General features: G+C 39.3%; 1 protein-coding gene across 16 annotated transcripts in view; it reads right to left on the reverse strand.

Annotated features, from left to right (window-relative positions):
• LOC135227004 (synaptosomal-associated protein 25-like) overlaps positions 1-23,516 on the reverse strand; it is a 183,530-nt gene that overhangs the window by 65,660 nt on the left and 94,354 nt on the right. For 5 of the 16 annotated variants that reach the window (XR_010317330.1, XR_010317329.1, XM_064266738.1 and 2 more), the window contains exon 1: positions 6,564-6,797. The exons of the other annotated variants lie outside the window; for them this stretch is intronic. Coding sequence is in view for 3 of the 5 variants with exons in the window: in XM_064266738.1 (XP_064122808.1) it covers positions 6,564-6,782 (219 nt within the window). In the remaining 2 variants the exon portion in view is untranslated. Of the gene's footprint in view, positions 1-6,563; positions 6,798-23,516 lie in introns of those variants that run through there. 16 annotated transcript variants of the gene reach the window in all.

Here is a 23,516-nt window from a genome sequence, read left to right on the forward strand (position 1 = left end):
TTTGATGGTAAATTATATAATCAAATAAATGGAGTTGCTATGGGAAATTCCCTTGGACCTGTATAAGCAGATTGCTTCCTGGGTTATTGTGAAAAGATTTGGATGTTTGAATGTGAATGCTCAATTGCTTTCAAACCCTTGTATTATCGTAGGTACGTGGATGACACTTTCCTTGTGTTTAAGGAACGTTCACACGTGGATTTATTTTTTGAATATTTTAATTCTTGTCATCCTAATATTTCTTTTACTTGTGAGACAGAACAGGGTAATATATTGTCAATTTTAGATGTTCAGGTACACAGAAATAGAAGTAAATTTGAGACTTCCGTTTATAGGAAAAGTACTTTTACTAGCTTGGGATTGAATTATCTTAGTTTTTCACCAAAGTTGTATAAACTTAATTCAATACGTACTATGATAAATAAGAGCTTACAATCTTCTTGTGATTTTAATTTATTTCATCAAGACATGGTCTTCCTCCAGAATTATTTTTCCGAAAATTCTTATCCATATTTGTTTTTTACAAAGTTCTGAAAAATTTACTAATGAGAAATTTTGTCCCAGATCGGTGTACAGTACTGCTAGTAAAGATGTAAAATACATTAAATTGCCTTTCCTTGGTCATAGTAGCTACTTGGTACGAAAAAAGTTACAAGAAATAATTATGCATAGTTTTCCTCAAGTTAGTTTCAGATTTGTTTTCTAACCCTTTTACTGTAGGATCACTTTTGAGGGAGAAGCCTGCTCTTCCTGTGGACCTTAATTCGAGTGTCGTTTACTTGTTTACCTGTTCGCAGTGTGGTCTGCGATACGTGGAATCCAGTTCCCGCTGGCTTAGACACAGAATTTTGGAACACAGAGGTCTTTCTGTTAGAACTAGGTTTCCTCTTTCTAAACCCCCTTTTTCTGCCATAAGGGAACACAGTTTAGCACAGGACCATCCTTTCACTCACCTGGATTTTAAAGTACTGTCTTTTTTCTCAAATAGACTGGACCTTTTAATTTCAGAGTCACTGTTTATTAAGAGGATGAAACCGGAATTGAACAACTCGTCCGGTATTCAACTAGCTATCGTATAGTTTCATAGTAGGTACACAAAGTGGGTCGTTAGCCATTTTATTTTGAGTGTGGTAGTTTGTTTACCTTTCATCTTATTATTTCTGTTTTTGTATGTGTTGCGTTTGTTTTAGTTTTTTCGTAATTCTTAATTTTTAGTTAGTATGTGATGTTCGTTTTATTTTGTTTTTACTGGGTCTGCTGCGCATGATTACCGCCCCAAATATACACAAAATTAAGCATTAGGTAAACAGTTACACTACATTTCCACATGATAAAGAAGGAATATGTTCCTCCTGAAAAACCTGCAAACTTGTACAAGATTATTTTGTCACGGTTTTATATCCCTGTCCTCTATAGATTTAGCTACTGCGACTTCAATGAAAATATAAAATATTTTATATAAATATCATAACAGTGACATCTATCATTATCATCATACAGATAATGACAGGAATTGTCTGTACGTACAGTATACATATATATAAATAAAAACAGAACAACAAGTCCAGAATAATCTTGCAGTCATATTTGTCCCTATATTTGTACTTAAATTTTATCCCGGGATTTCCCGGGATGTACAAAAATATCCCGGGATTATTAAACCTTGAAAATTGTCCGGGATCCTGGGAAACGAACCCTAAAATTTACCACCAAGTATAATAAGGGTGAGGGTGTAAATCCTGGCCAGTTTTGGCGTCATCGCTAAGTCACTGACAAAGAAATGATACATTGTGGTAACATTTTTACCACTTCGTATCAGTCCTTCATGAATGGCTTTGAGATATATCTAAAACGAGTCAGGATTCACACAGTCTTTCATTTATCCTAATGGTAAAGAGAGACATAGACCACATGTCAGTGATTACAATCAGTTAATGTGTAAGTGTGTGCGTGAGTGCGTTGTAATATATATATATATATATATATATATATATATATATATATATATATATATATATATATTTATATATGTATATAATGTATGTGTGTATATCATTTTTGTTTTTCATACAATTAATGTCATATATACATATACATTTACTCACAATAAATATATATACATATATATTACATATAATATACATTATAATTATATATATATCCTTATATATATATATATATCTATATATATATATATATAATTGTGTGAAAAACACTACAAGAAAAAATAATGTGAATTTGAAGGTGTAAACTTCACTCATAACTATTCCACGTAACTTTTGAATTGAAATAAAAAAAAACGTTTCATAATAATTCTTATTGAACACTACGTATGACAGTAACCGGTGGGTCTGACCTTCAGGTACTCCTGCTGGTCATATGACTGCAGACAGGTCGAGCCACAGAACGGAACAAAATATAGAATTTAGGCCAAAGGCCAAGCGCTGGGACCCAAGAGGTCATCCAGCACCGAAACGGAAATTAACAGTAAAAAGGACTGAAAGCTGTAGTACCCGGATGGCGCTGGGGGGGGGGGGGGGGGGGGGGGGGGGGGGGGGGACCTCAAAGCAGTTCCACCACGAAATAATTCGTTAGGAGAGGGGTTAAAGAATAGGCGTAACTACGAGCCCTATTATGGAGGGGCACCTGGGGGAGGGGGGCACTTGGGGGGCACTTGGTGGCCACAGCTGAATATAGGGGGGGGGGTGGGGGGGGGGGGGGGCACATGTCATGCACAAATTATAATACTCATTCGTTTTTTTAAGTCATATGAAAAGATATTAAAGTTGTTTTAAAATACTTAAGCCTATCATTTTGTGAATCACTTTTTTGTATAAAAGAAAGAAAATAGATTTATTTCTTATAGTTAATATAGTCAAACTCGACTTATCTTCGTGTGAAAAAAAGGGAACGTAGATCTATAAACTTTGAAACATTTTAATAATGTAAATAATAAGAATAAAATAATAATAATAATAATAAATAATAATAATAATAATATGAAAATTAAGATTGGGGTTTTACTACAAGCTTCATGAACATAAAATGGGGGGGGGGGCAACTGGGGGGGCACGTGCCCCCGCCAGTTACGCCTATGGTGGAAAGTAAGATGAAAGAAAGAGAGCATGAAAAGACTAAAGAAAATGGAATGAAAGCAGTTTCAGATGGGAGCCGAAGTGATGCTGCGAAGATCTTGAGCAACGCCTACAAGCGGTGGTGCACTGACAGCACACAGCCCCTACGGGGAGGTCTAGCCACACGAGAGCAACTTCCGCATTTATCAGCATCTTCCCTCTAAACTTTGCACAAAGGAGCCATTTCCTTTACAGGTGTTTAAAGCACTCTCGGTCGTTCAGGCGGAGAGGTCAGAGCAGATGGACATGGCGGCTGCCTCCTCCATTCAGAATTTGCCATTTGGTGATTATGCAGGGGGGCAATAGGCAGAGCCACAGACAACCGCCGCTTGTGACAATAATTCATTGAGTGGTTATTTTGTGGTTATTTTAAGGTGATGGTTGTTAATAGACACCACAATCATGAAATGCGAATGCACAGTATCGTGCATCATGTGTCACACAAACAATTTATGATTCCTAGTATCAACAGGCCTAGTGAAAAAAAACAAAAAAACCTTCAAGTCTGTCCATTGAAGCAGCTCTTTGTGCCAAGCAATCTCAAAATACGGACATTTCTTCTGCCTCTGATTAAGACACTGGTTTGTCATCACCCACATCAGTGATCTATTGCCTCAAATGTGTATACTCCTCTTTCGCCTTCAAATGACCTCGCACAACAACCAACGGATATATAAGAGAAAGGAGTACGTGCAGAGAAGGGGAAAAAATCCAAATAAAAGGAAGTCGGAAACTGGCAACATCAGGAAAGCGGTTGTTCTTAACACTTGTAACCTCAGTATAAAATTAGCACGTAGAACACAGCTAATAAGCACAGCGCACATTTTGCGAAATAAGAATTGAGGAACAAGGCCTGACGGCTGGGAACTGGAAACCACAGCACAGGATCCGATGAAAACTCACTACACAGAATGTTTGAACTATTGCACTTGCATTGCACTTACGTTTGTTGATTAAAATGTTTTGTACTCTTATTCTCAACAGACTGCAGAAAGAAGTCTTTAAAAATAAGACTTAAGAGATGAACGAATTAGTTTTTAAAAATGTATGAGTTGCTGCACAGTCAAATATTATCTGTGTTATGACGCTGATGGTTACGAGGAGGCAATAGATAGACAGCAACAATGATCGTATCAATGTAAGGTCTCGCGTCACTGTGGCATTGTCATTAAATATGTAAATATGAATGAAGTATACACGAAGTTAATGATGAAGGGACCTTGTCTGCAGTAAATAACAGGGTGCTACAAGAGACTGCTATATCACGTTTTGCCGTTCGCTCTCACGCAGATTTCACAATAATAATAAGAAAAAAGCAGTCGAAGGTACAATCGGTGGATAAAGCATTGAGAAAACTGCAGGTCGAATGGTAATATAGAGTGAAAAATCGTGCCATAAGGGAAATTACGGGAAGTTCCTTACGTAGATATAATGATGAAATAAGAGACGGTTTGGAAGTGTCCTTTCCACAACCACAGGGAGAGAGAAACACGAAGGTGTCCAGCTGGGTTCCATTGGGCATCAGAAGACTATAGTAGATTCACATTTGATGTCTAGGCCAGTCCCTTTCTACACTCCTGATTGGCTGTTGATAAGCCAATCACGGGGCTGGAATCTCTGTCTCTCAAGAGAGTTCACATAGGCAGGATGTATGTTCCACCGATCCTGAGGGATACGTTTTTTAAAAGTATCCCTCAGGAGAGGTGGAATATACATCATGCCCATGTGAACTCTCTCTCGAGACTGAGCGATTCCAGCCCTGTAATTGGTTTATCAATAGCCAATCAGGAGCGTTGTAAGGGCCCGGCCTAGACATCAAATGCACGGTTGATGTGAATCTACTATAGTATGGCAGACGTGAGGCTGCTGGAGATTTTTAGAAATGAAAGCAAAAGGCCCCATTAGTTGTGTCACTTCACAGAGGCCATTCGCGACGCACGCGTTGATGATGAACAGAACACAGAACAGAATATGGATTGAGGTCAAAGGCCAAGTGCTGTGACCTATAAGGCCATTCAGCTTTGCAACGGAAATTGAGAGTATTAAAGTTTTTCTAGGTGCAACGGGAGGACAACCTCAAAGAAGTTGCACTATGAATCCATTGCTAGGAGAGGGTGGAGTGGAAAGTAAGATGGAAGAAAGAGAATACGAACGGACGTAGAGTGAAAGAAATGAAAGGGGTTGCAGGTTGCAGCTACCGGCTGAGGAGACGCTGCAAAGAAGGTTAAGTGATGTCTACAGTGCACCACATGAAGTGCGCTGACGGCACTACCCTACTAAGGAACGATATGAGGATGGTGATTGTGGCAATGATATGCACGTGGGATAGATCACTGTTCACACATTCACTTCAATTTCAGTGCAGAAAGTTTTAAAATCTTAGCCCTTGAATGCTGCACACACTCCTGCACAAGCATTGAATAAGAACAGAGAGTCATTTCCTCGCGTTAGGTTTAATACTATTCAGTCTGCTGGGAGTCTCATTTGGGATACGGCTAAAATTAGGAACAGTTTGCCTAGTACAGCTGCAGAATCTTTTGACCTCCAGGTGTACAAGCAAGGAGCACATTCATTCCCGCTTTCTGCTGACGCCACCTTAATGCAGGTTTATAGGTCTAATTTTATATGACCTCATATGCATTTCATTATCACCTTTTCATGTAACTTGTCTCTCTCGGCAGGGCGATTTTCCTTTGGATCCCTCTTGGGCTTATAGTCTGTTGCCTTTGTCCACTAAGGCTTTCGGCTGAATACTTAAAGAAAGGAGAGAGAGAGAAGAGAGAGGAGAGAGAGAGAGAGAGAGAGAGAGAGAGAGAGAGAGAGAGAGAGAGAGAGAGAGAGAGAGAGAGAGAGACCGATAGTATTGGCGATCATTTAAGAAATGCAAACCAGAGGACATGCCCTAAGGGGCTCTAAGTGTTTAAATACACAAGCATGAATGTAGCTATACAGCAATAGTAGCAGCAGCAGCAGCAGCTACAGCAGGAAGGAGCCACCCACAGCAGCGTACGCGGGCGTCCTGTGATGTTGTGACACTTGCCCAATCAATACCCGGGCCACCCGTACCCCTCAAAACTCCACAAGAGGGCCTAGGTAGTAGGACCAGACTCGGCCCCAACCGTCCCAAATTCCCACTCTAGGTTCTGGGCCAATAGTATTCGTTAATGTACTTCATTTAATGTATTTCATATCATAGCTAGTTTTCTTTGTCAAATGTACCCCAAAAATCTGGATGGCAGACGGGAAGACTCATTCTTCAGCTATGTACTGCAAACAGAACTTCACGAGTAGTAACTCAGACCAATATTTCCACCCAAAAGAATACACACATTCCAAAATTACTTCAGAAATATTACAATTACTATTAAGGATTCTTTAGCAAAGGAAAAATAAAGTTTCCCCCTTGGAAAAGGCGCAGATGGGATTTACCAAAAAGGGCAGACATACACGCACAGGGAACCCCGGGCCATAACATGCAGAGAGCTTTTCCCGCGCAAGAGGGAGGAGTTTCGGTGACGTCACTAAGCGGCTCGTCAGCGTTCTTAACCGCCCAAACAAAAGCCAATCAATATTTATAAACTGAAAAACAGCATTTAATTTTAAGAACCTTATAGAATCTATCTGCGGCCGATTCCACACGGAAATCATAACTCGTTTATTTAAAAGATATGCCTTGGAGTCTGACCTGGTTTTGGAGGAGATGCCAAAGAACGCAGAACAAGGTATTTGACGATGCCGACACAATTTGGTTACGGAGATGTGGAAAAAGATGAGATAAACAAGATGAGTATGAACCTGAGACACCCAGATATGTAGTCATTACGCATCATCGAAAAACGAAACAAGTATACCCAAGTTCTCAGAATCATTTACTTGTAATTTGGCTCCTAAAACATCCAAGACGAAGACGTCTGCCTTACAAGCTGCAGGATTTTCGTCGTCAACATATTCGTAAGACACAGATAACCAAACCCTGAACAATGGCAAGTATTTCATAAGATTATGACCAATGACTCAGCAACGTCCTCGACCGATGACTTCCACGCCTGTCTCATCGTTATTTCACCGAGAATGATGACTTCTGCATCTGAAGTAGGGGAGAGGTTGCAAGTTCACATACGCCTATCGGTTTTGGCACAGAACGTCTTGACATGATACAGATTTATTCCGGTGAAATTTTGTGGACGGACGGGCCAAGAGAGAGGCAGGAATCGACTCGATTTTGAAATGTGTTACAATGCTGTTCCGGAATTTTTGTTTTCCCTGGAGGTATGTACTCTACGTGTGCTTTCTAAGCAAGTACAAGCGCTTTCCGTCTGATTTCATACAAACAATCTACCACCACCACCACCACCACCACCACCTCCTCCTCCTCCTCCTCCTCCTCCTCCTCCTCGCAGACACTCTCGCTTCCTGGGGCGTCTCGCCATCATGCACTTCGTGTAATTCATTTAAGCAGTCACACATACTATGTATGTATATGCAAGTGCACAGCATACTCAATTTACCTAATGGGCACAAGATGGCGTCTCTCCTGAGTAATCACTCATCTCCCATTCCACAGTCAACTTGAGTCTTATATTTTCCTCCAAACAAGGACCTGGGCACAGTCCTAAAACGGTAGATTTGGTATCAATACATTACTTAAGATAAAGAAACAGAGTCGGCATAATGTGAGTCACTTGATATAATAATAAGAGAGAGAGAGAGGGGGGAGGGGGGCGGAGGAATTTATTTAAACCTCCCTCTTACAGTGCACTATAATCAGCAGATTACGATATCTGTAATTACAGTTAACTTACATTTTAACTGTACTTTCAATGCCTACTGTTTGTTTGGAACTATCTGTATGTGCATTTTTTTTTTTTTTTTGCCGCTCAGTCATCCATTCATCGCCACTCATACGGCGAGCTTCCCGACACTTTTCATTCGGTGGATGAAAAGACAAAAACGGCAGGAGAAATCCATCTCAGAATGTTGACACAAGAGTCGAGACTTGTGGATGAGTTCCCGTGAACAAAATCTCTTAATGCCTAAACTCGAGGAAATTTTCTCTCAAGTTTGTGTGTACTTTTGGAAGATAACTCTCTCTCTCTCTCTCTCTCTCTCTCTCTCTCTCTCTCTCTCTCTCTCTCTCTCTCTCATGCTAAAGAGCATAACTTTCCCGCACGCCCACAACTGCTATGTTCGATGATGTCGCAGGTCAAGGGGTAAAGCACTGAGTCGTACTCATTAGGTCCGTGGTTAGATCCTAACCTATTATATATATATAATATATATATATATAATATATATATATATATATATATATATATATATATATATATATATATATATATATATCGAGCTACAAATGTCCTTTAATATCTAATTCACTCTACCTCGGAATTATATATTTTCATATATGCTTAACCGAAGGGGAATTTTATCAGGTGATAATAGAATTGGCGGCACCCAGGCGCGAACCCAGGACACCTAACAAATCCAGGGACGTCAGTGAAGCTTATGGTAAATAAGCTTCACTGACGTCCCTGGATTTGTTAGGTGTCCTGGTTCGCGGCCTGGGTGCCGCCAATTCTATTATCGCCTAATAAAATTCCCCTTCGGTTAAGCATATATGAAAATATATTAATTCCGAGGTAGAGTGAATTAGATATTAAAGGACATTTGTAGCTCGATGTATGTATATGAATCACGGTAATGTGATATGACTTATGTATATATATATATATATATATATATATATATATATATATATATATATATATATATATATATATATATATATATATATATATATATATATAATATATATATATATATATATATAAATAGACTGGAGTTGAAGGATATGTCTGAGGCCTTTGTCCTGCAGTGGACTAGCAACGGTGCTAATGGTGATGATGATATATTAGACATACATACATACTATATGTGTGTGTGTTTGTGTATAATTTTCAGTCATTATCCTACGCCCATAAATTTCATTGCAACGTAAACCAACAAACCAGAGCCGTATGTAGCTGTACTAGAGAGAGAGAGAGAGAGAGAGAGAGAGAGAGAGAGAGAGAGCCGTCGTTAAACCCACACTTTCCACCCCAGGTGACATTTCAAACGAGATCCTAGGTGCCCGGGGCACTAAGGACAAAGGTGAGCGAAGAGGGAAGGTGAAACAGCGGTTGCTAGTTATGTAGAATGCATTTCATTTCTTTGTCTCGCACAGTGGGCGGGGGAGGCTGTTTGGGTTGGAGTTGGCGCGGGTGAGGGGGAGGGCGGGGGGGTGGGGGCGGGAGCTGTTCGGGGGGTGCGCATACGAGTACACCCCCTCCTCCCCTACCGGCAGTTACTCGACACAATATTATCTACGGACGTGGCAATGTTGCTGATAACATTTAAATGGTCCGCGGTGCATTGTGTGGCTGATCTGCCCACTCACTGCGATTCGTTTTTTTTTTTTTCTTTTTTTTAATAAGAATTAATCAGCGTTTCCAGATACGATGGAAGGGGAAAGCAGTGTGAAGATGAAGAGCGAGTCCTCTGGCATTACGAAAAAAACTGCAGATGTGAAAAGGCTTGATTGTAACTTTAAGGGATCATTTCCTCGTGAAAAAGCCTTACTATAATGAGAGAGAGAGAGAGAGAGAGAGAGAGAGAGAGAGAGAGACTGTTGCTCTTTAATCATTCAGACACCTGCTTTCAATCAGAGCAAACATTTCATTCAATTCCGAATCACAAAACATCATAAAAACCCTTTTTGTCTTTTATAAAAGAAAGGAAGCGAGTGATCTCTACAACAGACTATAAATAAAAAAGCAGCAGCGCACTGTTTTAGATCTGGCTCTCACGTGGCAAACACAAAACAACCGCACAAAAGATGGCAGCTATTTTTTGTGGACAATTTCAGCAATTGCTAAATATTTTAAATCTGGGGAAAATATTGACGGCTTTTTTTAATTAACCCGTTAAAAAGCGCTAACAATATCTATGTTTTTAAACAGAAGGCTTACATGTATTCACAAATTTCGTAAATACTATTACAATCTACACAGAGTATCATCGAAAACCCTCTGACCCCCAACGGCGATGGAGACTATAATAAACCCTTTCCCGAGATACACTTTCACACCCAAACACTGGTTCTAGCCTACTTAATACACTCATTAATCTGAAAAGTTACTTTTACCAACAGAGCCCATCTTCTTCACGAAATTCATCTCTGCCGATCCTATCACGCACTTTCTCCAGGTCCTCGTAATCTACACTTCGCCTTTCATTTCATTTCATCCTCGCACATAATTATCTGCTCTTGACATATACTTCATCCACACCACCTGACTTGTCTTTTCCCAAAGCACTTTTTTTTTTCTCTTTTCAGAATGATTATTCCTCTCATGTCTTCTTTTTGAACAATGCTCTCCTTGAGACATACCTTACTCACACTGGCCAGCCACCCAATCACCTCGTTACCACCCTTCTTCATCTTCACTGCAATTTCACCGGTTCATGGTGCATTTTCATTCTGAAGCCTATCTTCGTCCTTCTTACCAGACAGTCACTTCTGTCATCATTCTCCAGTTATTGCCATTAGGCCCTTCCGCCTTCACATCATCAGATCTATATCTCTGCGGTCAATAACGACTCAAGATATTCCACTGATACAGGACGACCGCATTCTATTCAGCGCCCACCCGTCCTCTTCTTGCATTCTTCTATTAATAATATGGCCCCGTTGCTCAATAACTCCTTTCTTTCAAATCTACTCATTTTTCACCCTAAGGCCTTGTTCCAATTCTATAGTACTTCCTTTTTTATTTAAGATATACGCGATTATATACTATATATATATATATATATATATATATAATATATATATATATATATATATATATATATCTATATATATATATATATATCGCGTAATTTGGTAGGTTAACATATATGAAAGTATATTAATTCTGAGGCAGAGCGGATTGGATATTAAAGTAATTTGTAGCATAATGCGTATAGATATCATATATATATATATATATATATATATATATATATATATTAAGCTACAAATATCCTTTCATATCCAATTCGCTCTGCCTCGAGTTAATATATTTTCATATATGTTAACCAACTATAAAACCCCTGCGATTAACATCGATTAAACATATATAAGAAAATATATTAATTCCGAGGTAGAGCGAATTGGATATTAAAGGACATTTGTAGCTTAATGCCTGTATGTGAATCACGGTGATGTGATCAAAAATCATATATATATATATATATATTATATTATATATATATATATATATTATATATATATAAATATATATTTATATATTAGAAAAATCCCCTGTTTGTATAATGGTTATTGCTTTCACTGGGGATCTCAATAATACGTGAGGTTCAAAAGAGAACGGACAACTCCGGTTCTGTGAAGACGGAGGCAGGTACACCTCGGAAGGTTTGGAATAAAGAATCTCCTATTTTGAACCTTCCGCATTATTGAGGTCCTCTATGAAGAAAATGATAGATTATATATTTATGTATATGATTATATATAATAATATATATTATATATATATACACATATATATATATATATATATATATATATATATATATATATATATGTGTGTGTGTGTTGTGTAGTGTGTGTGTGTGTGTGTGTGTTGTGTGTGTGTGTGTTTTTCATACGTTTAGGCAAAGAAAAACATGAAACAAAGTCTACCTTATTTATCGGTGACAATAAGACAAAAACTAAAGAACGTCATGAATTTAGCCAACTGTGCCGGACAATGGCAACATCTGGGCGGAGACACTGAGAGAGAACGAATCCCTTCCAAGAGGAAATACAGATAAGAGGGTCAAGGACCCTTCTGGTCCGTGAAGGTGGGAGGGGGACCGAGATCTGGAATGGACTTCCTACCTCAGTCACGGATACAAATAGTTCAACTGTACTAAAAATGGGGGGTTTCCTTTCCAATTTCTCGCACGAAACGAAAATAGTACCTCCATTACAAGAGTGCCCTTGTCAGCTGATGCTATGTGGCGTCAATGCGGCAAAAACCTTACTGTAAGTCTGATCTATTCAAGGCAACTACCAAGGCATTGAGGGAATTTCAATAACACTTGTTCATCGTGATTGCTTTTCGCGCACCTGGAAAGAACAAGTTTGTTCTAGTCACTCCCGTCATTCTACGCTCAGATTTTGTGTTGCTTGATATACGAAATCCTTCTGCTTTAAAGACTTCGCCGCCGAGGACACATTGATGCACAGATGCCATATGTGTATACACTGTTATAAATAATTGCTGTATGTGACATACCCATCTGCTGGCCACCGTGCCCTGTTTGAACTGAATATAGTATTTAGGCAAAAGGCCAAGCACTGGGACCTATGAGGTCATTCAGCGCTGAAACGGAAATGGAGAGTAAATTGTTTGAAAGGTGTAACAGGAGGAAAACCTCAAAGCAGTTGCTCTATGAATCAATTGGAAGGAGAGGAAAGTAATATGGAAGAAAGATAATATGAAAGGAGGTACAGTAAAGGTAATGAAAGTGGTAGCAGCTAAGAGCCGAAGGCACGCTCCAAAGACCCTTAAGTAATGCCTACAGTGTACCACATGAAGGTGCACTGATGGCTGTACCCTCCTGTGGGGACCGGGCCTTGTTGTCCGGAAGGGCAGTGGCACCACTCCTTTAAATGTTGCGCACTTCTGCAACACTTGGGAGTTTTCAATCTTCTCTTTGATCAGGGAAAATGCTCTGCATTCTGCAATATGGGACAACCAAGCGACCACTCACATGATTATCTGCCAGGTCTATAGAGATATGTATCTCTGGAGACGATGATTATCTGTATCCAGTGCCCAGCGTGAGAAGTGAACCGTCAAGAGAGACGATCATGCAAGACGGAAGATCGGCGTCACACGAGTGCCTATGCTGGCGATTTGCAGCATTCTTGCTGCCAGGCTTTGCTGCAAGTGAACACTAGTGGCAACACTGAAGTCTAAGGAAAATACGCAAATGTAACTCGGGCATCAAAATGTGGGTACTGGGAGGAAAAGTTGGGTAGCAAGATGTTACGAGGTACTAGAAAGTGTGTAGCAATGCCTTTGGTAGAGTCCTAATAACAGCTTTTCCACTAACCAATGTTTCTTGCTTCCAGGGCTAAATATAGAGGTTCAATGAGTGTGCAATTCTGCACCAGGGGTCGGGTGTTAATTTATTGAATGCCAAAACCAGTATTCGGGGAGACTTTATTGCAGCACATAATCGAACAACATTTCTTTTATTACTTAACTTATGACTCTTCAATTACGCCGACAACTCAAACGAACGCATACATGTTTCTTTACTGACCATTACAAAACTACTGAAGGACGAAATTCCAACGGAACCTCGTGGGATGGACAACCATGAGTCAATGACTCCTCTCATAAATTCGAGTGGCGACTCCTGCCCGGTTCCAGGAAGCCATGACCATTCGTTTCCGGAGATCAGGATCGATGGCAAATTATCTTCATGCAATCCGTGACTTCGTGGTCCATAACTCACCGTTGATTTAGTTATTTTAGTGTAAAATCCGACGGGCCGGGCAATTGAAAAAGTAGCCGCATCTAGCCCTGCTTTGAGGTCAAATTCCAGATCCTTATCACACTTGTCTTCAAATTCTGCTCTGTCAAACTTTGTCGGTGAGAATTAGGTGGAATTGCCAAGAATTAGATAGCTAAAAGCTAACGTATAAGCCTGCAAAGAATTCGACAAGTTTTTATAGCAAATCAAAAGGCTTTTACATTTTGCTCAATCCGCCTACGGGTAGTATTCAAGGTACTTCATTTCATCTATACAATCTCCGAACTTCTTACGCTCCTGTATTGTACATACAGCTTTCCTAACCTCATTCATGGTATCTTCAGTGTTGTTAACCTTGCAATATTGCATGCAGGGCGTTCTTGATCCCACATCCTGCACATTAAGAGTTATTACTCCCATCGATGGCATCTGCGACATTTCTTCAACTCGGAGTAACATCTACGATGGTTCTTAGCTTCATCTCAGAAAAGCATATTCTTCTTAATCTTATCTTTATGAACCTCTCTCCCCTAATCCACCTTTGATAGGGGAGAAACCGTCACAGTAAAAACAAATGCGGTACAGCTGAATTTCTTCAATGTAAACAGAAGTTTACAGAAATACAAGTCCGATTCACACACACACACACACAAACTCACATTCTGTATTGTCTTCGGATTATTTTTATTTATTATTATTATTATTATGAGCCTGATGCCACACTCTGTGCTGCACTGGAACCCGGCGCTGCCTGTCATGTCTTCCCTACCCTCCCGATCCCCTAACTATCCTGCCCCCCACACGGGCCGGACAAACAGGGCGGGAAAAATGTTTGCATGGGGTGGTCTGTGTCATGTCTCCCCTAGTCACCCGGGGAGGACAAAAAGGTCAGATCCTTTCGGATTTTATTATATTATTATTATTATTATTATTATTATTATTATTATTATTATTATTATTATTATTATTATTGCCTTCATTTATTGTTACTATTTCCATCCTCCTCCTTATCCTACCGATGCCCACAGACCCTGCTATCTATTTGGGATGAGCGTCTCAGTCGTTCGTAGAAACGACTTGCATAATATTTTGGTGAAAAAAGGTCTGCAATTTGTTGATTAAAACTCTCAGCCCCTTACGTGCGTCTTCAGTTCACAAAAATACCTTTCGCGTGATAGGTATGTTATGGCATGATGCAAATTTTTACCTTTTTTATTTATTTTTTTTTTTTTTTCAAAGAAAACTATTGATGGCTGAAGATTGTTATGGTGATCATCCATCCTCCAATCATCAAACATATCAAATTGCAGCCCTCTAGCCTCAGTAGTTTTTAGTTTATTTAGGGTTAGAGTTAGACATGATCGTGCGTCTGGAACCACTAACTTGCCATCAACACGAGCACCACCACCGAACTGTGGCTGAAAGTTTCGTGGGCGGTGGCTGAGAGTTTCATATGGGATTAAACGCTGGACAGAAAATTCGACTGCGCCGAATTTTTAAACTAGTTTTTAAAACTTTTTCGTGAGCGAGAGATGGCGACCCTAGATCCTGATTCCTACCCAGCCGTCCTCCGACTTCTTCAAACTCGTCTTCTTTAAAAGTTTCTAAGTCGCAGCACAGATATTATATTGCCTTCTAATATGACTAGGTGTGCCACTTATACCAATAAAATATGGTTCCGCGGAACTTGTTTTGACGCCGGGTCTCAATGACTCCCATGAGATCTGTCTCACAAAAATGTTTTTCTGACCTTCGGAAACGTTTTAACCGGATGAACTCTGACATTCTTGGCAGAATAACAGCAGCAGGTGATGGCGTTACTATGCTCCTGCTTTCGCTCTCGCTGCCTTTGTCCGGCGCTATATAATATATAGCTCTTACTCTTCTCTCTCAAATGACCTACTCTCTCCGATTCCAGCACGAACTGCAAAGGTCAGCTTGTAAAGGAACTCCTCAAGTGTCAGCAAATGGATTCCCGCCACGATTCTTGACTATAGTAGATTCACATCACCGGTGCATCTGATGTTTAGGCCAGTCCCTTACGACGCTCCTGATTGGCTGTTGATAAGCCAATCACGGGGGTGAAAACCCTCAGTCTCTCTCGAGAGTTCACATAGGCAGGATGTATGTTCAACGTCTCCTGAGGGATACGTCTTTTAAAAGTATCCCTCAGGAGAGGTTGGACATACGTCCTTCTTATGTGAACTCTTTCGAGAGACAGAATTTCCAACTTTCCAGCCGTGTGACTCGCTTATCAACAGCCAATTAGGAGTGTCGTAAGGGACTGGCCTAGACATGAAATGGAAGGTTGATGTGAATCTATTATAGGAGACTTTCTCGGTCAGAGAAAAGACAGACTTCACATTTCTGGGAAACGAGAAGGGCGCCATCAAACCTAATATTCTCGCCACTTGATCTCAATTCCACTTCTATTGATTGCTTCCTTTATATCAACCTGGCGTCAAAACGGCGCAAGTTATACTGAACGGAATTAAACTGAATATATAATTTAGGTCAAAGGCCAAGCACTGGGACCTATGAGGTCAGAAAATAACGGGAGGGAAACCTCGAAGCAGTTGCACTATGAATCGAGTGTCAGGAGAGGCTGGAAAGTAAGATGGAAGAAAGGCAATATGAAAAGAGGTACAAGAAAATGAATGACAAGGGTTGCAGCTAGGGGCCGAAGGGACGCTGCAAAGAACCTAAGTCATGCCTACAGTGCACCCGGTGAGGTGTCCTGGTGGCACTAACCTCCTTATGGGATCTCTAGTTATAGACTCCGGAAAACCAGTTACAAAAGTCCAACAACCTTCGTAGAATAAAACCGAAAAGGAACGAGTTAAAATCAGGCGGTAAACGCTCTCCCTCCTCACGTCCACATCAGCATCATCGGTAACGAGTCCACAGAGGGCGTGTCTTCCCAAACCCTAAAACAAACACCCTTCCAAAATCCACAACTCCTCCTTCGACGACTTTCCCAGACATTCTGCAGACGAGAGACAAGAAGTAAGGCGCACATATAGCCATAAAAAAACCTATATCTCCGGAGATCATAAACAACTACTGCTAAAAAAAATAAAGAAAAATAAAAAATACACACACACACATCTACTCGTCTGTTTTCGGGGCAACACAAGCCACACGTAGTCTTAACGAATTCTCCATCAAAGAAAGTGGTCTCTTCCACTCTCAAAATGTCAGAGGCGCATCTTTGCTGAATGTCCTCGAAAACGACAAGTCACTCTTTGACCGCGAAATTTTCAGGCATGAACATAATGGCGCTTCTAAAGAGACAAGAAACCTCTCTCTCTCTCTCTCTTTTTTATATTATTTTTTAGACGTAAGGTCCTTTGTTGAATTTTTAAGGGGGGGGGGGGGGGGGGGGTATGGAGACCAAACGGGTGGGCCGGCCTAAAACCCGTATCTAGGCCAAGGCCTGAGAGGGGGGACAAAAAAATAGAAAAAAAAAGGCGCAAGCACACGAGCATGGTGCTCCATCCCGAAGGAATCATTACCCTTTATTATGAACGATGGAAAGTCGAGAGCTTTTGGGAAATCAAAAGCAGCGAGAGTTCCAACCAAAGCTTAACAGCAGAAGGTGCAATTTTTGACTCCTCCTTGCTAAAACAATTTTTAGCCCTGCAATATATGCAGTGGCTGAATTGAACCTTTAACCTCTGTAGTACACAATACATTAGGATCTCAGATATTGTTAAAAAGATGAGAGAGAGAGAGAGAGAGAGAGAGAGAGAGAGAGAGAGAGAGAGAGAGAGAGAGAGAGAGAGACACTTAAGTGTAATTCCCTCTGCAACGTTCGTTAACTAAGAGACATATTTGAAAACATAATACAAAATCCATAGCATGCAACGGCTTCAAATCACTGACATGACGGTGCCAGATGATCTTAGGTGATTCAGATCGTCGGCTTCATCACGTTAATATTAATGATAATAATAATAATAATAGCATTTAACAAAAATAAGATAATAAGGAGTAAGAGAGAGAGAGAGAGAGAGAGAGAGCGGAATTTTCTCCCACTACAAGGAAGAATGCACCGACCAACCGACCGACTGACATATAGGTAAATATTTGAGCATCTCTGACCGTTCGTATGCGCGTGCCTACGACTACTCGGAAAGGTTCATTCAGAAGTAGAGAGGGCGGAGGCGTAGGAGGAGGAGGAGGATAGGGGAGGCAATGGGTGGAGGGGAGAAGAATGGGCGCGGGCGGGGGCGGGGGAAGGGTGGGTGGGGGGGGGGGCAGGACCCCTCTCTCAGCCACTCGCATTTCACGGTCGCAGCTGAAGATCAATAACGCCGAAGACACAGACACGGGTCTAGGGAAACTCGCCCCCCCCCCCCCCGCCCCCAAATGAAATGCCCTTCCTTTCCCTTGGCATCGTGACCAGGGCGAAGAACACTGGATGAAATAACAACGATTGGTATCCACTTCAGATACTGAACAATGATTGGAGTACGTTTAGAAACTGAACGATGATTGGTTCGTATTTTAAATACTGAACAGTGATTGATCTGGAGTTTAGATACTGAACAATGATTAGTACGTGGTTTAGATACTGAACATATACTTTAGATACTCAACAATGATTGGTATATAGTTTAGTTACTGAACAAGGACTGGAATATAGTTAATATATTGAACAAATATTGGTATATAGTTTAACTGAACAAGGACTGGAATATAGTTAATATATTGAACAAAGATTGGTATATACTTTAGATATTGAACAATAACTGGATTATAGTTTAGATACTGAACAATGATTGGTATATACTATAGATATTGAACAATGATTGCAACACAGTTTAGATCCTGAACAATGATTGGCATGTACTTTGGATAGGGAAAATGGACTGAAGAAACCACAGACGCCACTATGAAAGAAAATCAAACCTTGATGAAAGTTTATGAATCCCATCAAAGGTACAGCCTATGGTATAATAATAAGAGGAAATAATGTACAAAAGAGACCAGTGTAACTATTTACGTATGGATGTAAATACATAAGGAATAATACGCAACTAGAGAAACGTACAAACTTATAAAGGTAATACGGGAAAGCTTACACTTGCATACCGCACCCGGTTGAAATTTACTATTATTATTATTATGATAATGATGAAAATGCATATTATTCCCTTAGATACTTAACTAAAGACAATTTCTTCTTTCATCAAACGCTTCATTCTCTATGAAAACTATGAAAATGACACATTAATATACATAACTTACATTTATCCAAACATTATTAAAAAGGCAATATAAGCAATGAATAAAAAAAATTAACCACAAGTCTCGCTGGTCTCGTCCACCCACAAAAATGGCCACAAAAGCGCCCTCGGTCCATCTTCAAAAAATCTCTGTTGCATAGCCGACATTTTCCAAGTCACACGTTCACTTTTCTTGATGAGTCAACCATTCAGTGATTCATGGGATATTTAGGGGCATCCCCCCCCCCCCTCTCTCTCTCTCTCTCTCTCTCTCTCTCATCTATTCACTAATCCTTTCACATAACTCATATAATCCTTCTTGAAACCCCAGTAATAAGAGGCTAGACTTGAAGCCACCATATGCGTGTCCGCCAAATCTAATTTTCTCATTACCGTATAAAGATCAATTTCAATACACTAAGAGACCATTTTCTTCCCCATGCGGAGAAAAATTCCCAAAGTATGAGTGTACAATTCAGTTATTTTTTTTTTTATTCCTTAACAGTTGACAACAATCGCGAGCTGTATACAAACATTCATAAATAAAACGAGACAGGTCTTGGCGCCTTTCAGCATCTACATTGGCGAAAGAGAGCCGATGTTATCGACAGCAATTTCGACATTTCGGCCACGAAACTAGGCCACCGATGACAAAGCCTAGAAAGAGATTGCTTCTCAGAATTACAATGGCACGCTACATGCACAAATGCCACGCGCCTGACGCTTTCAATACATTGCTTTAAATATACACACACAGTTCAGTTTCGGCATTTCCAAATACTCGGCAAACTCTGTTTCTATTCAAAGCAGACACTAGCTCTGCGAGGGTGCAATAACACAGCAGCATTCAGCGGTCATTTACTACACACCACTTTCTTTGATAATTTCCAAGAAAATGTGTTCTTCGATAACTAATTTACAAGACACTACTTTCTTCGATAATTAATTTACAAGACATTAATTTCTTTGATAATTAATTTAACAGACATAACTTTCTTTGATAATTAATTTACAAGACGCTGCTTTCTTCGATAATTAATTTAGAAGAAACTACTTTCTTTGATAATTAATTTAGAAGACACAACTTTCTTTGATAATTAATTTACAAGACACCACTTCCTTCGATAATTAATTTAGAAGACACTACTTTCTTTTGATAATTAATTTACAAGACACTACTTTCTTTGATAATTAATTTACAAGACACTACTTCCTTCGATAATTAATTTACAGGACACTACTTTCTTCGACAATTTTAACTACAAGACACTACTTTTCTTTGTTTAGGTAATTACGAAGACACTACTTTCCTTGATAATTCTTTGATTTACAGGACACTACTTTCTTCGACAAATAATTAATAGAGACAACTAACTTTCTTGATAATTAATTTAGGAAGACACATGCTCGATAATTAATTTAGAAGACACTACTTTCTTTGCTAATTAATTTACAAGACACTACTTTCTTTGATAATTAATTTAGAAGACACTACTTTCTTTGATAATTAATTTACAAGACACTACTTTCTTTGATAATTAATTTAGAAGACACTACTTTCTTTGATAATTAATTTACAAGACACTACTTTCTTCGATAATTACTGAAGTAGAAAGTCCAGCACGGACACACTTCGCTTCAAAAATCCTCGATCTGTCCACCTGTATTCTGCTCAATATTCTTACAAGAAAGATTTGCTCTCTCTCTCTCTCTCTCTCTCTCTCTCTCTCTCTCTCTCTCTCTTCTCTCTCATTTTATATATGTATAAATATGTATAAGTATTTATATATGTAAAAGTATATGTATATATATATATATAATATATGTATGGTATGATGTATGTATGTATGTATGTATGTATGTATGTATGTATGTATGTTATGTATGTGTGTATGTATGTATATATGTATATATATATATATATATATATATATATATATACTACACACACACATATATATATATATATATATATATATACACACACACACACACACATATATATATATATATATATATTATATAATATATATGTGTGTGTGTGTGTGTGTGTGTGTGTGTGTGTGTGTGTGTGTGTGTGGTGTGTGTGTCTGTCCGCGACAGGAAAACACACCAGAGGCTGGTGATGAAAAGGAAACTGGCCTATGCATAACAGAGCGTCATAAAGTGAATCAAACAGTGTCTGTCGCTAATCCCGTCTAGAGTAATTCCAGACTTGATCCATGACATTTGTCGGCGGTCCCGCTGATGCAACCTTCTGCACTCAAATGCCGCGAAGGTCCCAGGCCTTCGGAGCTGTTTTCGAAACTCACGATCGGAAAATAGATGAAAGATCGAAATACCGATGCAATAAACATAATATTACGGAATAATGATGATATCTCTCTATATATATATTGTGAAGTCGACTTGCAACACTTTAAAACTACACGAGGATGTTTATAATCCCCAGAGAGCTCTAGGTTTCTTAAGGTTTTAAGCTCAGTTCCAAAAATATATTACGATGTAGTACACCAGAAAAGGCTCTCATTCATACTTCGTCTTGAATGGGCGCTGTAGTTTTTCTTGCATTTTCTATTATTATTGGCATTTTTTCTATTATTATTATTATTAATTATTATTTATTATTATTATTATTATTATTATTATTATTATTATTATTATTATTATTATTGGACACAATTTTCCGTGTCGAAAATGACGACAATGGTTGCAGGTCCACAATAATATCGCATGTGAAGTATAAAGTCTTTAATAGATAATAAAAGCTTTCGAACCTTGTACTAGGTTGATCTTCAGTCATTAAGGTCATAATGATTTCACTTGACTGAATATGAACCTAGTACAAGGTTCGAAAGCTTTTATTATCTATTAAAGACTTTATTCTTCACATGCGATATCATTTGTGGACCTGCAACCATTATTATTATTATTATTATTATTATTATTATTATTATTATTATTATTATTATTATTAGCCATAGTAGTGTTCAAATAACATTTTATGCAACAGGGTTAAAAATGTGTAGGACTGTAAGAGGGCGGCATACGAAGTAGTATATGAAAGTGTCTCCCCTCGTCGTTTTTAACCCTGTACATAAAATATATTTTGAACACTACTGTGGCTTTAATAATAATAATAATAATAATAATAATAATAATAATAATAATAATAATAATAATAATAAAAGCAAGAAAAACTACAGCGCCCATTCAAGACGAGTATGAATGAGAGCCTTTTCTGGTGTACTACATCGTAATATATTTTTGGAACTGCACTTGAAACCTTGAGAAACCTTGAGCTCTCTTGAGGATTATAAACATCCTCGTGTAGTTTTAAAGTGTTGCAAGTCGACTTCACAATATATAAAGAGATATCATCATTATTCCTTAATATTATTCATATGTCAATATTATAGCCTCGTTACAGAGGTTCCTTAGTTCAATAATAATAATAATAATAATAATAATAATAATAATAATAATAATAATAACAGCGGTGGAGGCAAGATGTTCTGGTGTGAAGTTGCTAGCCACAAGCCCTTATCAAACCTAGTTGCTGCTCGTGACGGCAGAGGGCAGCCCCGTCTCATATACCGGCCGAGTCCACAATCACGATAAGAAGTCAACATGAAGGAGTTCTATGACTCTTCCTCACCCCCATGGGAAGCCAAACCTCTATGTACTTTTCTCTCTCAGTGAGACCAGGAACATGACCGCTTGACCGAGAGGTCATGCAGGGCCAACGCAGCCCTTAATCAATTGAGCCTCTGTGGCAGAAGCTCTCAGGAAATCGCAGATTTTTTTTTTCTCTCCATCACATCCTGTCGTAGCTTCTCCCATACATCTATCTATAATAATAGATCTATCTATAATAATAAAATCCATGAGGATCTTTCTTGTTTATCCGCCCTGGGGGGGGGCGAGGTAGGTAGGCGATTGGGTGGGTAGGGGAGACATGACACAGCCACCCTCCCCCTGCAAACCTGTTTGTCCGCCATGGGTAGGAATTGGAAGAGTAGGGAAGACATGACACATCTTCCCTCCTCCTGCAAACCTCTTTGTCTGCCCCAGGTAAGGGATTGGGAGGGTAGGGGAGACGTGACATCCTTCTGCCTCCTGTAAACCCGTTTATCCACCCCAGCAACCTGTTTTCCGGCCTCGGTGGGGCAGGGTAGGTAGGGGATCGGGAGGGTAGGTGAGACATGACATGCTGCGCCTGGTTCCAGTGCAGTGTAGACCGTGCCATCAAGCTCGTACATCAATATTCCTCAATCTGCAGTATACTATTATTTTTCCTCTACTTTCAAAAGTATCAGAAATTTTTCTCCAACATGGCGCTCTTTTTCAGATTCTCCGCAACATCACCTTTTTTGTTATTCATCTTATAACCTCTACAACAACACAACCCTTTAGGGGTCACCCAGGCAGACAGTTCTTGGGGTTGTTCGCAACCCGTGTCACTTAATTTCTTTGCATGTTCTAAAAATCGCCACTTTTTAAAATCACCCATTAAGTTTTTTGGACATCAGGGTTTCAATATTTAGATTCTCCAAAATATTTTCTGATTTACTGAGGCTGT

Source organism: Macrobrachium nipponense, chromosome 15 (genome assembly GCF_015104395.2).
Source record: "Macrobrachium nipponense isolate FS-2020 chromosome 15, ASM1510439v2, whole genome shotgun sequence".
NCBI lineage: Eukaryota > Metazoa > Arthropoda > Malacostraca > Decapoda > Palaemonidae > Macrobrachium > Macrobrachium nipponense.